Consider the following 12,804-nt stretch of genomic DNA (forward strand, 5'->3'; position numbering starts at 1 on the left):
CCACCTTTCTGATCACTCAATGCACAATCATTGTAAGTCGCTATTACTTTCCCATGCTATGAGGAAGTCTCAGGTGTCACGCCTTCCCCTGCAGACCCACAAAGATTACACGCGCACCCGCATTCAGCATTTGCAAACAAGTAGAAAAGTTACTTTTCATCAGTTTGGTACTGTAACAAAATGGCACACACTCAATACAAGCAGCTAGTGAAAACATGTGTCTTTAAAAAAACCATACAGGGTATCTACAAATTATATGTACATGCCTTAAGAGAAAAAAAACATTCCCCCAGATCTGATGCGGGTTAAAACATGAAATATACACAGACAAGACTTCACTGCAGTTATAAAGGGATCCCTGCATGCACCCCAAGGCTACTCACACTGCCGCTTTGCTAGTGTCATTGGCCTTGCAGAAAAAGAACATGTGTAGTTAAACATGCACCATGCATGCTTGTTCTATGGTGGTGGGTGTAGCATTCGGCACGTGGGGTAAAAAATACGTACAGTTTTCGATAGACAGAAGCTTTCACCAGGCGTGAAAATATTGGACTGGAAGGAAGTTTGCCTACACCGTCTGTCAGTATTGAAGAAACAACACGAACGTTACCTAAAAACGTGACGCAGTGTCATTTCTTAGTTGTCTCTCCAGTATGGAAATGTTACCCCTCAACAGCTATGTGTAAAACAATATTTTCATACACTTACGAATTCTAGCAGTAAAGAATACATCTCTTCGTCTAAGAAGGCGTTTCCATAGAGGGTGCATACTCTGCTTAACTGATACAGCTGATAAGCGCATCCAAAAACGGAATTAAAGAAACTGATTTGAGGCCAGAGTGGAGGTTTTCACTGAATCTTGTGCGGAAACGATCACAGCAGGAGTCCAGCTCAGTTGGCAGGAGTTAAAACGTTTCGCCTGTGTTATTTTAGGCAGTTTTCAGTGAGCTTTTCACGGAGCAGGCCTCACTTGATGTATACTCAACCCCTCAGGAGTCTTAGGCTACACAACCCCTTCGATTCAACAGGGCATCTCAATGGGTAGCACACGTCTTCCCTCCCTGATTGTAATCACACCGGCTTGTAGAGAATCCATGTCTTGTCTCTGAAGTAACAAAAATGCAATTTCATGTATTTTCGCCATTAGTGGTCACACCGATAGATCTAAAACTTCGCCTGTGGATGGGCACTTCTTTCAGGCTGTAGTGCCAGCGGTGGAAGAAATGTGTGTGTGCAGTAACTGGGCCATCAGCTATGCCAGTGGTCTTCAAATGTGTCGATATCAAGTCCCCCTTGAGTCAAAATCCTTTCATTCAAGCCTCCCTCCAAATGTTCTGAATGTGTTAAAAATGTGGGATTTTTTTCGAAGCTAATATGATATGAGAAAGGAAAGTTTTACAAACAAAATACTATTTAACAGCGTCATTCAGTTGTCCTTTCCGTACATTATATTAGCACCAAAATTTCAGGAAAATAAGACTATCCAAAAATGAGGTTTTGGGATGGTTTTCTGTGTTTGAGTGAAGCTTATACTTCTGCTGCCAATGCTTTACCTATTGTTTGTAAAAAAAAAATGTTTGGGGGGTCTTGTAGCGTGAATGTGTTTGTGTGTGATCTGCACTTCTCACGTTGCTATGTCTGGATGTTTAATCTGCTTCATCTTGCACTACACATGTGTTGCGTTTGAGGAAAGCATTCTCTGTTGAAACTGCGGTTACTTGTTTTGTGTGATACAAGCTGTGCCTACTGTATCTGTTCTGTATAATGAAGAATTAATTGTTGCTGCCAGTGGAGCACATGTTCTGCCAAATATTCCGATTTTCAGTGAATGTCACCCTGATGCTGCCCGAGTGTTTAGTGGAACCCTGCACAGCTGCTATCTTGGGAGCAAAGCTTGCAGTGTATTAAGCTGTCTGGCAGGCGCCCCACACTTTGAAGACCACTGTCCTATACTCTGACTGGAAGTTAGTGATGTGTGTCTTAGAAGACTGTGCAGTTAGGACTTGGGCATCCCTGGTGGTCTAAGAGCAGCTGCCTGCTCACATTGTGCCATGTGAAGCCGAGGGTGCTACTCGAGCTCGTATTCAGTAACAGGGCAACCTTAGGGGTTCAGCTGCCCGCTCACATTGCGCCAGGTGAAGCTGAGGCCGTTAGGTATGCTTGTACTTAGCCCTAGTGGCCCATTTGCACCTCCTGCCATAACAATGCAGTGGATGGAGCTTGATCATGGCACTCCCTGGTCCTTTTTGCTTCTCCCACTGCATGGCACTTGGATGGCAGTAGGCAGCAAAGGATTCTGCCTCCAGACGGAGGTGATAAGTTGCAGTCATGTGCAGGCCAGCCCTTAGTGTCCTCTCACAGGCTCTAGCTTCACCACCCGCTCTGCACTCTTCCCCTTCTTGTTCTGGTGGGTCTTCACATGCTTGGCCAAGTGGTCACTCCTCATAAATCTTTTCCCACACTCCGCACACACAAAGCGCTTTTCTCCAGTGTGAGTCCTCAGGTGCCTCTGAAGCTCGTCAGAACGGGTGAAGCTCTTTCCGCAGAACAGCCAGTTGCAGATGAAGGGCCGCTCACCAGAGTGCCATCGCAAGTGTGCCTTAAGATGCGAGGTCTTGCCGTACACCTTAGCACAGCCGGGGATGTGACAGATGTGCTGCTTCTTCCGCCCTGGCTCCTCAACCCCACTGGAGGCCTGGCAGTTGGGACACCTGCATCTCCGGCATCTCCTGGCTGTGGCCATGGGAGCCTTAGTGTGCAGCAAGGCCGCAATCTGAGTCTGGTATTGTGCAAAGTCTGAGGGCCCGAGCACAAGGCTGCCCTGCAGTGGAAAGTGGTGGTTGGTCATGCAGTGATGCGGGCTCACTGAGCTTGCTTGCTGAATGCTCCACCAGGACATGTCATCGGCTGTATGAGGGGATAGTTGTCTGGCCTGCTGGTGGATGAGGTTTGAGTGTCCGGGAACATAGCTATGGATGGCAGAAGCTGCAGCATAAGATACAGCTGGCACATAGGTGGCAGAGCAGCCCGACTGCAAAGCTGGCATGGCAGAAGACAACATCTTAACTGGAGAAAACTCGCATGGATAGGAGGGATCTGCTGGGGGTGTCAAAGGAAGCTCATGAGAGCCGAAGGAAGCTTGATGATGGCCAGCACGCTGGGCTTTCTGTGGAACAAGTCCCAGGCTGTTGTGGGGAGGAAGCCTCCCGGGAGAATGAGACAACATCTCGCTAGACCAAGGGTGGAAGATCCTCGATGGAGATCCCAGAGATGGGTCGAAGGAGACCTGGAAGTATTCAGGAGGCATTGCACCAGTCTGCCCAATGCGGCTGCAGGCGGCTGCCAGAAGAGCAAGTGGCGAGTGGTGGGCCCCGTCTGGGGATGTGCTGGGGGTGCGGTCCTGTGGAGAGAAGAAATACATTGTTACATATGCACCTCAAAAGGAGTCTGAATCAGAAACCGATAATCAAAAATGTACAAAAATACCCTTTTGCACGCAACTAAAAATTGACTGCTGCCCCAACCAAAACAAGAATCTACACTAACACAAATACAAACTAGGGACAGAAAAACAATCAATAGGATCGCAAAAGTTGATGAATATTTCCAATTAACTGCATCTCCGATAAAGTGAAGGCTAGAAACGATGTCCAGTAAATGCAGTTCAATCGAAAAGGCTAAGTCAAACAACTATATTGTGTGGTCAACTTGTAACATTCATTGGATTCTAGAATCTGAAGCATTTGAAAAAGTACAGCAACACATTCAATTAGGGTGCGATGGATGTCAGCCCTTTTCTTCATTTCAACCCTTCAAAGGCTAATATCTTGTTCGCCTTTGCTTCCTCCTGCTATAGATCTATTCACAACTGGCACATTCACCCTATGGGATTACACCATCCCATTGCCCAGAACCAAATCATTTGGCTTCACATCTGACACTTCGTCACATACAAAATCTAATCAAATGTGTTCATTTATGTGCTTTGAACTTAATACTGTGAAATATAAAACATATCGCACCCGCGAAGACTTTTGAAGTATCATCCTAATCTTTGAATCCATGAAGACTGAAAATTTGTCTACAATTTACATGCGGCTACGGGATTAATTTCAGGGGCTCATACAGACCCCCAAGTTGCTCAAATAACAAGCAGTTTGCATTCACTCACTCTAATGTAAGTAATCAATGCATGCAAAATCAGATGCATTATCTTTAGGGCCTTAAAATTACTTCATCATAACTTTGGGGGAGCCAGCATTCACAATTCACTGGGTGACTTTCCACCAGAGGTGAAGGTCCACTTTATATAGGTGAAGTTAGGTTTAAAAAACGAAAGCACATATACTCAAGCTAATGTGTTTCATATCTGGACCCTGCATACTGACAGCACTTATTTATTACAAGATCGTATCACTCTTTCATTGTTATTTTAAAGCCTTTGCGTTAATTGTCCTTCATGCATCTCTGTGTACCTCTAGGCAGTTTCACTCAAAGACTTTTTCGATGAATGAAACTTTTGCTAAATTATTATTTTCACAGCTCTTGTGCTGTCTTCTTTTAGCATTTGCAATGATTTTTTTCAAATCGTAGGTCGGCCATTTGTTCTCTGCATTATTTTGCAAGGTTATTTGGAAATTTAATGGACACGGTTTTATATTTATTGCATAAAGTCTTTGTGCATACAAATTAATGCACTGCTCTGCTGCCTGTGGGGATTTTTACTCCCTAATAACTATACAAAGGGATACTTTTGTTAAATCCAGCTGGTTTAAAAACCTAAATTTCTCAACACCAGCTAGTTTTCATTCTGCCAAATTTCTTTCTGCGGATGTTCTTAGCAGGATAGTGAACCATTTCAACAAAAGCAAAGATCCAGGTCACTGCAGTAAGCTTCTTTAGAAGTAGTAATGATGCCAACTACCTGAATAGGCCAGCATTCCATGCACTTGTCACCATTCATTGGAAGAAGTGGCTTGGTACCATCCTTAGATAAGGGTAACTATGTCTACAGGGCTCAATCAATCATTTTGTTTCATTAGTAGAATTCTCCGTGTCCCCATGTTTCCCTCTGGCTCCAGTACTTTTATAACATAACCGGATACAGTATAAACCATTTGTAACTGGTAATCTAGAATTTCGTCCAAAGAAAAAACACATCCTTAAAAACAGAACATATTGAGGGTGGAAAATAGTCACAGTATAGAGAAGTGTTCTACACCTTATCACTACACAATTTCAAAAAGTAAACAACACGGATTCACAAAGGTTTGAAAGAAACGTGCAATTGCTATTCTGTGGCTACTTGGCCGTTCGGGGTACATTTCAAGATGTTTTGTAGGTTACATCAAACTTAAAGCGGTTTTCTGGAAATATATGACAGTTGCAGATTTCCAAGAATCCTTATATGCGTACTTCTGAGTACTCAGTTACAATTCCACCAGTGGAAATAGGAATAGGATGCAAATGTGCATTTGGCATTAACATTTGTTTCACCATGTGGAACCTTCCTCATGCTCCCATCAGTTTTGGGAGGCATCAAACCCCATTCCTAACCAAGAAAGATACAAACTCCTGCCCACACCAGGAGTAAATCTGTGTGTATATTAAGCGTAGAAAAATACCTGCAAGTCACTTATAAATACCCACACGCATTTGTGTTTGGAGGTGTTCACCAAGCTTGGCAGGTGGACTTATCAGAGAAACACACATGCAACCCTCCTCTAATGCGAATTCTGCAAATGAGAAAACTGCATCCTATTGGTAGAGCATCCACCTACAAAGGTACCTTTCCTACATACACGCTTACCCTTTAAATGTTTCCATTTTACCTCTCCCCAATTGACCATAGCGGCACAAAAACTTTCACTAATCGAATCCACAGTCCACAAATGAACACGCCACTCTCAGAGATAAGGAGACGGTTCCAACTATAGATATTGTTTTGTCGCTTGCAATTCTACATGGTAGCACGTGTAACAGGTAGAACTATACAAACGTTTTTATAATAACTATGCCAAGTTTACATGGGTGGCATAAAAAATGTCAGCTCCAGATAACCGTTAGGGTAAGGCTGCAGCAAATAAATGCACGTGAAATTAAGTGTAAATAAGGAGGATGTGTTCAGGGGATGTAGGTCAAGGTGGCCCGGCGGATCTACACCCGTTTAGGCTCCTGCTGCCACCGCGGTGCAGCGCATCTTTGGGTGACCCTCCCGTTAATACGTCACACACGCGGTCAAACTTCTGGTACTTTTAAGCTGTCCTGAGGGAAAAGAGAGCAGAACCATTGTACGATCTCTGCAGGGACGCTGTTCCCTTGCGTTACGCCATCTACCTGAAAGAGAGGGTTTCGGGGGAGAGGAGAGCATGGGTCACAAGCAGGGTGGAGCGTCAGTAGAAGGTGCGGGCTGTGGTGATTCGGGGCAGCTTCGACCAGGGACAGACAGTGTGGAGCGGGCAGGACACACCACCCCCTCCAGCAGAGGATCCTTGGGCGCTCCCGCTGGCGGTGGGCGGAGTGCGCGCGCGGGGGACGCACCTACCTGTAAGAAGGCGTGGAGAGGGTCCCCGCGCAGCAGCGCCACCGCGGCCATTGCTAGCGCTCCTGAGGGCGGGTTGGACTGCGGGGATGAGGCATGGAAAGGCTTCTGAGGTCCAGGGCGGACTTGGCCCCTTCCTGTTGAGAATGAGGCGTCTAGCTTCCCCGCTGCCTGCGGCCCCTACTCCGGGCGGCCCCGGCTTTGAGTGGGATAGACCTGCACCAGCTGGGCTACCCTCACACTCTGCCTGACGAAGCTGAGGCGCTCCCCGCCCGGCCTAGGATCACCCCCGGGAGGGGAGCTAAGCTTCCCCGGGCCGCAGCCAGTCAGAGCCGCGCTAAGCCCTTTGAAGTCCGCGCCGCCCAATCATCAAAGCGGCGGCCCCTCTGAAGTGCTGAGACCGCGCACTGTTTGCCGGGCTGCATGAAAGAAGAGTTGCTAATCAGGGGGCCGGCCGGGGAGGGGGAGAGGCGGGACAATTAATGAAGTAATCACTTTGTGGGAAATGTATATACACAAATAATTGGATTCCCCTGATCAAAGGGCTCATGGCAGCCTGGAGACCCCATCTATTGGTTGCCCGGCGCTGGATTCCCCGCCCTCCCTCGTTCTTTACTCTAAACTGGGCTTTGCAGCAAAGCCCAAAGTGACAACGTGTGTCTGTTATCTCCTGAGAAGTCTTCCTGCAGCATCCGGGCTGCACACGAGGGAGCACGCATCCAGTCACTCTCTTCTGCAAGTAATAAAACCGCTCCTGGATTCGGAAGGAAAGCTACTGTGATGAGGCCCTTCGCACCTGCCAAGGAGGACAGCAGATCTTAAACACAATATTAGACCAGCCAGTGTATCTTAATTGTTGTTGATATAAACACCTGGCTGCCCCATTAACAATTATGCTCTTCCGGCTATACATTCAGGGCTGTATAGTCTTGTCTCATGTCTTTAACTTTATTTGGGAAAAAAACTATTGACGATTTCTGAGCAATGAATATATGAAATGTTCAAGGCAATCCATGTCATGTGATTTAGTTCCCATTTCACTTTCAACATGTTGTTTGTATTCAATCTTGGTCGCCATTAAAGTATTAGCTATTCCTAGGATGGCCTGTTTTGTGTTTTCTTTTCGTTCAGCGTGTTCTTGTGTGGTTCATACTTTGAACTTAGTCGCCTCCAGATGTTTATAACGACCATTATAGAGAGCTCTGGTAGTCAGGCTGAAGGCAGTGCGAATTTCTCGCAGTGGCTCAAAAAGGTGTTTGGAAAACATGATCATCCAATCCTTGGGTCCTTTCCAAAGTGCACACAAACAACTACTAACAAAGCGAACGCCACTTAAACTGCAAGTAAACCTACCGCAGCGCCGTGAGGGAAACGGCAGGACCGACGGGCACAGAGGAAGTGCCGAGAGACATCCCAACTCGGCACCAGGCACTACAAGCCCCAGAAGCACCAGGGGCGGCGCGCCCGTGACGCGCTCGGAGCGCCAGGAGGCGGCTCCTCAAAAGGCTGACTCCCCGGGAGCCCAGTGGGGGAACACCACTTAAACTGCAAGTAAACCTACCGCAGCGCCGTGAGGGAAACGGCAGGACCGACGGGCACAGGGGAAGTGCCGAGAGACATCCCAACTCTGCACCAGGCACTACAAGCCCCAGAAGCACCAGGGGCGGCGCGCCCGTGACGTGCTCGGAGCGCCAGGAGGCGGCTCTTCAAAAGGCTGACACCCCTATCGCCCCGCGAGTCGCGCGCGGGAGCGGCCGGGGCTAAGCCCGGGCAAAGGGCGGGCCCTCTGTGGCCCTCAGTGGACAGCAGTGGTCGGGCGGGCAACCCCCCTTGTCTTTAGTTTACTTTATTTCGTGAGTACTTTTTCAATTTAATTAGTTTTTAACTTGTTTACCGGCTCTTACAAACCCCACTACCATTGGCATAATGCCTCCAAAGGAAAGTAAAGGGAAGAGCGACACTGTTGCTTTTACGGGAGCTATAGATCAATTTATTAAAAGAATGAACTGCGTGGTGGATGAAAGTATAAATATTATGGAAAGGAGGGTTTCGCAGGAATTGGTCATCGCGAGGAGATCTTCCCTTGGACCAATGGCACATGTTCAAACACCTGCTCCCAAAGACAGAATTAAAATAGCAGGAGAGACTAATGATTCCCTAAGTAATGAAATCATTGTGGATACAAATACTTATAATGATACACTGAATGTCTCTGAGGGTAGTTCTCTAAATGTCTCAGAATCTATATTGCAATCACCTAATAATTTACCTAATGCTAGTACTGCACCGGTACCCGTTGAGTCAGCTAAAGTATACAATACTAGGCAGCAGAAAGGGGTGAACGCAGGGGCAATTCCAAAAAATAAGCAAGGGCCTACCACTAATATTGGTGGTAAGAGGAAGAAGGGTCCTAAGCAGCCCGCATCACCTAATACTAGTTTGGACATAGCGGCTGTTGGTAAAAACAAGGATATAGCAGACCATGGGCCCCTGGTACAGGTTCCAGGGGGATTGCTGCCAGCAGGGATTGGTGCAGAAGGGGGGGATTCTGCTTCTACTGTCATACTTGAAGCACTAAGGCACCTACTTCGCCCACTAGAGGAGAGATTGTGTAAAGTAGAGATATTTTTAAAACATATAGAAAGGGACATAAAGGGGATATTAGATAACCCACAGAAGAAGTCTAGTACTAATCCGCAACTAACATTGCCAAAAGCTATGTCTGCAAAAACCCCAGATGTAATACTAGTGCCCAATGAAATAGCAACACCTAAACCAAATGTGGGGGACCCCATGACATCTAGAGAGGTATCCACTAATAAACCACAAAAGCAAAGTGCACCAAGCACAGCAATAGGTAGTAAGGGGGTGGGAAATGGAAATGGAAATAGACCAAGTAAAGACCAGGCAAAGGATGTATTTAACCTTCCCCCGGAGGTCTGTCCATTTGCGGCAATCCTGACTGGAGTTCCAGAGCTAGGCAAACAGGAGTTGGAAAGCTCAACTTTCCTCTGGAAAAGGGTGACTCAATGGCTAAATATTAATAGGCCGTTACCCCCTGGCCTGATGGGTAACATTCTAAGCATCAGGAGAGCACCCTGGGTGGGCTACTTGGCGAAAGACATAGAAGGTGATAGCATAGTTATTAATTTTGACAATCCAAGAATAGTCAATTACATCTGTAATTGGAAGTATCCCAACCCAGACCCAGCCACCACCATACAACCACTCAAACTAACATACTTTTACCCACCCGGTTACTTTCACTCTAGGACTGATGGGTGGACCATGGTAAGACACCGTGGCAGGAGGCACCAAGGAGGAGGTTGGTTAGGACAAACACATCATCCTCATGATTTCTTCTCCCATAATCAGTTTGATTGTCTTGAGTCTGTCGATTGACTACAGGTAATTCCATCGACCATCACACCTGAGGTATCTTCATTACATTATGTAATTCCCAAACTTGGTGTAGCATTTTCTAAGGAGAGTGGGGGGGTCAATATACCACTTAATCACCAGGATATTGGTTGCGGAAAAGTCTGCAATAGCAATAACTCGGTAGGGAATGGGCACGAAGAAACCATGAGGCCATGTGATTTGAAGAAAGGAGATAGTGAAAATAGCGAGCTATTAGTGGATAGGTACGTGAATATCTACTATCGTTGACGAAAATCTACTCCCCATTATTAAATCTAGTACCCATTGTTTAAAAGAGGGACCCCCATTGATAACATTAGTTTCGTGGAATATCGCTGGAGTTGGTACAAAAATGTGTGACCCTGATTGGAACATCTATATGAACACATTTGATATCTGTGTGCTACAGGAAACCTGGGCCACGGACCAGGTCCATAGAATAGGATATAGAACCTACCAAGTGGCGGCCGTCCCTTCAGTAAGAGGGCGAGCCTCAGGAGGGTTGGTAATATGGATCAGTACAACCATTGATGTGGGGGTAAAAATGTTAAATACCGATTCCTTAGATATACTTGGACTGAAACTAACAACAAGAGATAAGAGGGTGATAAACCTCATAGATGTGTACAACAGACCATGTCCCACCAATAGGGAATCACCATGTATTGAGAAATTGGAAATGTTTATGGACACTCTAGATCAAGATGAAAGTATCATTTTATGTGGTGATCTGAATTGCAATTTTGAGCCAATTGTGGGGATGGTTAAATTGTACGAGGATGAGGATGTTGCTAATGGGATACCAGTACTGAATAATGGAACTGTTCCTGGGACCACATTAGCCCTCCAGATCACAAGGCTGCTCACAGGCCATGGTCTAAGGGCTTGTAATGGGCGCATGCCATCAGACTCCCCGAAAGCATTTACCTTTAGTAGGGGGAATTGTAGGAGCAAGATAGATTATGTTTCTGTTTCTTTTAATTTGTGGCCATGTACAAATGACTTAAAGGTTAGAGAACGCTTTGAGAGCGATCACTTTCCGTTGGAAATGAGTTTTTTGTCTAGTATGCTGAATGAACAAGGTGTTACTGAGGGTATACTTAGCCCAGTAGCCCCGTTAATTTGCGACAATGTCGTATTAAGCAATAATCGAAGGGCCGTCAAATGGGCATACATTCTTGAAAGAGAAGATCTGTTGGCTAACATTTATTCCACATTTGTGAATATATTCGAATCTTATAATGTGGATGAATGTACTCCTGGTGAATTCATTGGACTGCATAAATCCTTTTGTAAAAAACTGTTAGACCTTATCACTAAAAAACCTAGGAAAGGGAGCGGGTTGGTGAATGCAAAACCTGTAGGCAAACCCTGGTTTAACAGGGAATGCCGAGCTGCCAAAACCGACCTGATTAATGCAGTAAAAAGTAAAGGCTCTGTAGAACTCAAAGCAAAAAGGAAAAGCTACAATAAGATAATAGCTGCAGCCAAAGCATCCTGGGATGAGGATTTATGGTCCAGTATGTTATTAGCTGCAAAAACAAAAGGTCACAGGCAGTTCTGGGAGTTAGTAGCCAATGGGAACAAACCAGATAAAGGTTCGAGGGAGGTTTTCTTAAACGAAGCCATATGGGTTGATCACTTTACATCATTATATGCAGCCCAAATTATAGAGGAAAAGCTCCCAGAAAACCCAAATCAAATACAAACCCAGGTAGAGAATGAGGAATACCCATTGGTTATCTTTGATATACAAGAGACTGAAACAGCAATTGCTTCTGTTAAGCAAGGGAAGGCCCCTGGTCTGGATAAGATCCCTGGTGATCTTTATAAGCATAATACTGATATCTGGGCACCTTACTTAAATCATTTGTTTAATGTCGTCGCAGCTGGTGACCATATCCCTGATACATGGGACGGGGCAGAAATTATCACTATTTTTAAAAAGGGGGATAGAGATGAGCCAGCGAACTATCGCCCCATTAGTCTTTTAGATATAACACAGAAAATTTATGCCAGGCACATTCTAAACCGCGTAAATACGTGGCTGGAGGAAAACTCGGTTTTATCTAAGTATCAGGCAGGGTTCAGGGAAAAGACAGGGACCATCGATCAGGTATTAAGGCTATGCTGCCTGTATTGGAAATATGTTATCATCCGCAGAGGTAATTCATATGTTACCTTTGTAGATCTACGAGCAGCATTTGACCTTATTCCTCGTGATTTACTGTGGAAATCACTGAAAAAGCAGGGGTTCCCAGGTGACCTATTGAAACTAGTGATTGGGTTACACCAGAATAACTATGCTAGGGTAAGATGGGGCCCAAATGGTGAACTCACAGATCCAATCCCTATCAAGAGAGGAGTGCGCCAAGGGTGCGTGCTGGCGCCTACACTCTTTTCCCTTTTTGTTAACGATATTGCAGTTTATATGGAGAATTGTGACAACGACTCACCTCGCCTGGGGGGGGAACGAGTTCCGTCCCTCCTCTTTGCGGATGACACGATTCTAATTTCACAAACCCCACGGGGCCTACAGATTTTATTAGATAGGTTCCAGCAGTATTGTATCACAAAAGGGTTAGAAATTAATATAAAAAAGACTAAATATATGGCTCTTAATCCTCATAAAAGTTTCAAAAAAAAACTAACGCTGAATGGAGAAAAGCTTGATTATGAACAAAGTTTTACTTATTTGGGGGTACTATTAGATTCATCATTAAATTGGAGACCCCAATTAGAAAAATCAAAAATTGTGTTCAAACAAAATTGTCTTCCGATACTGAAAAGACATAATAAATGTGCAAATAAGGCAGTTACCCCAGCATTAGAGCTCTTTAGAT

General features: G+C 45.4%; 1 protein-coding gene across 1 annotated transcript; it reads right to left on the reverse strand.

The window, feature by feature from the left end:
- Window positions 1-205: 205 nt before the first annotated feature.
- Window positions 206-6,793, reverse strand: SP5 (Sp5 transcription factor). The gene is made up of 2 exons (XM_078683841.1): window positions 6,545-6,793; window positions 206-3,400 (listed from the first exon to the last, which is right to left on the reverse strand). The coding sequence occupies exons 1-2, from the start codon at window positions 6,593-6,595 to the stop codon at window positions 2,345-2,347; spliced, it is 1,107 nt and encodes a 368-aa protein (XP_078539967.1). The 5' UTR covers window positions 6,596-6,793; the 3' UTR covers window positions 206-2,344.
- Window positions 6,794-12,804: the final 6,011 nt, after the last annotated feature.

The sequence above is a fragment of the Lissotriton helveticus genome, chromosome 3_1 (genome assembly GCF_964261635.1).
Source record: "Lissotriton helveticus chromosome 3_1, aLisHel1.1, whole genome shotgun sequence".
NCBI classification, from domain to species: Eukaryota; Metazoa; Chordata; class Amphibia; order Caudata; family Salamandridae; genus Lissotriton; species Lissotriton helveticus.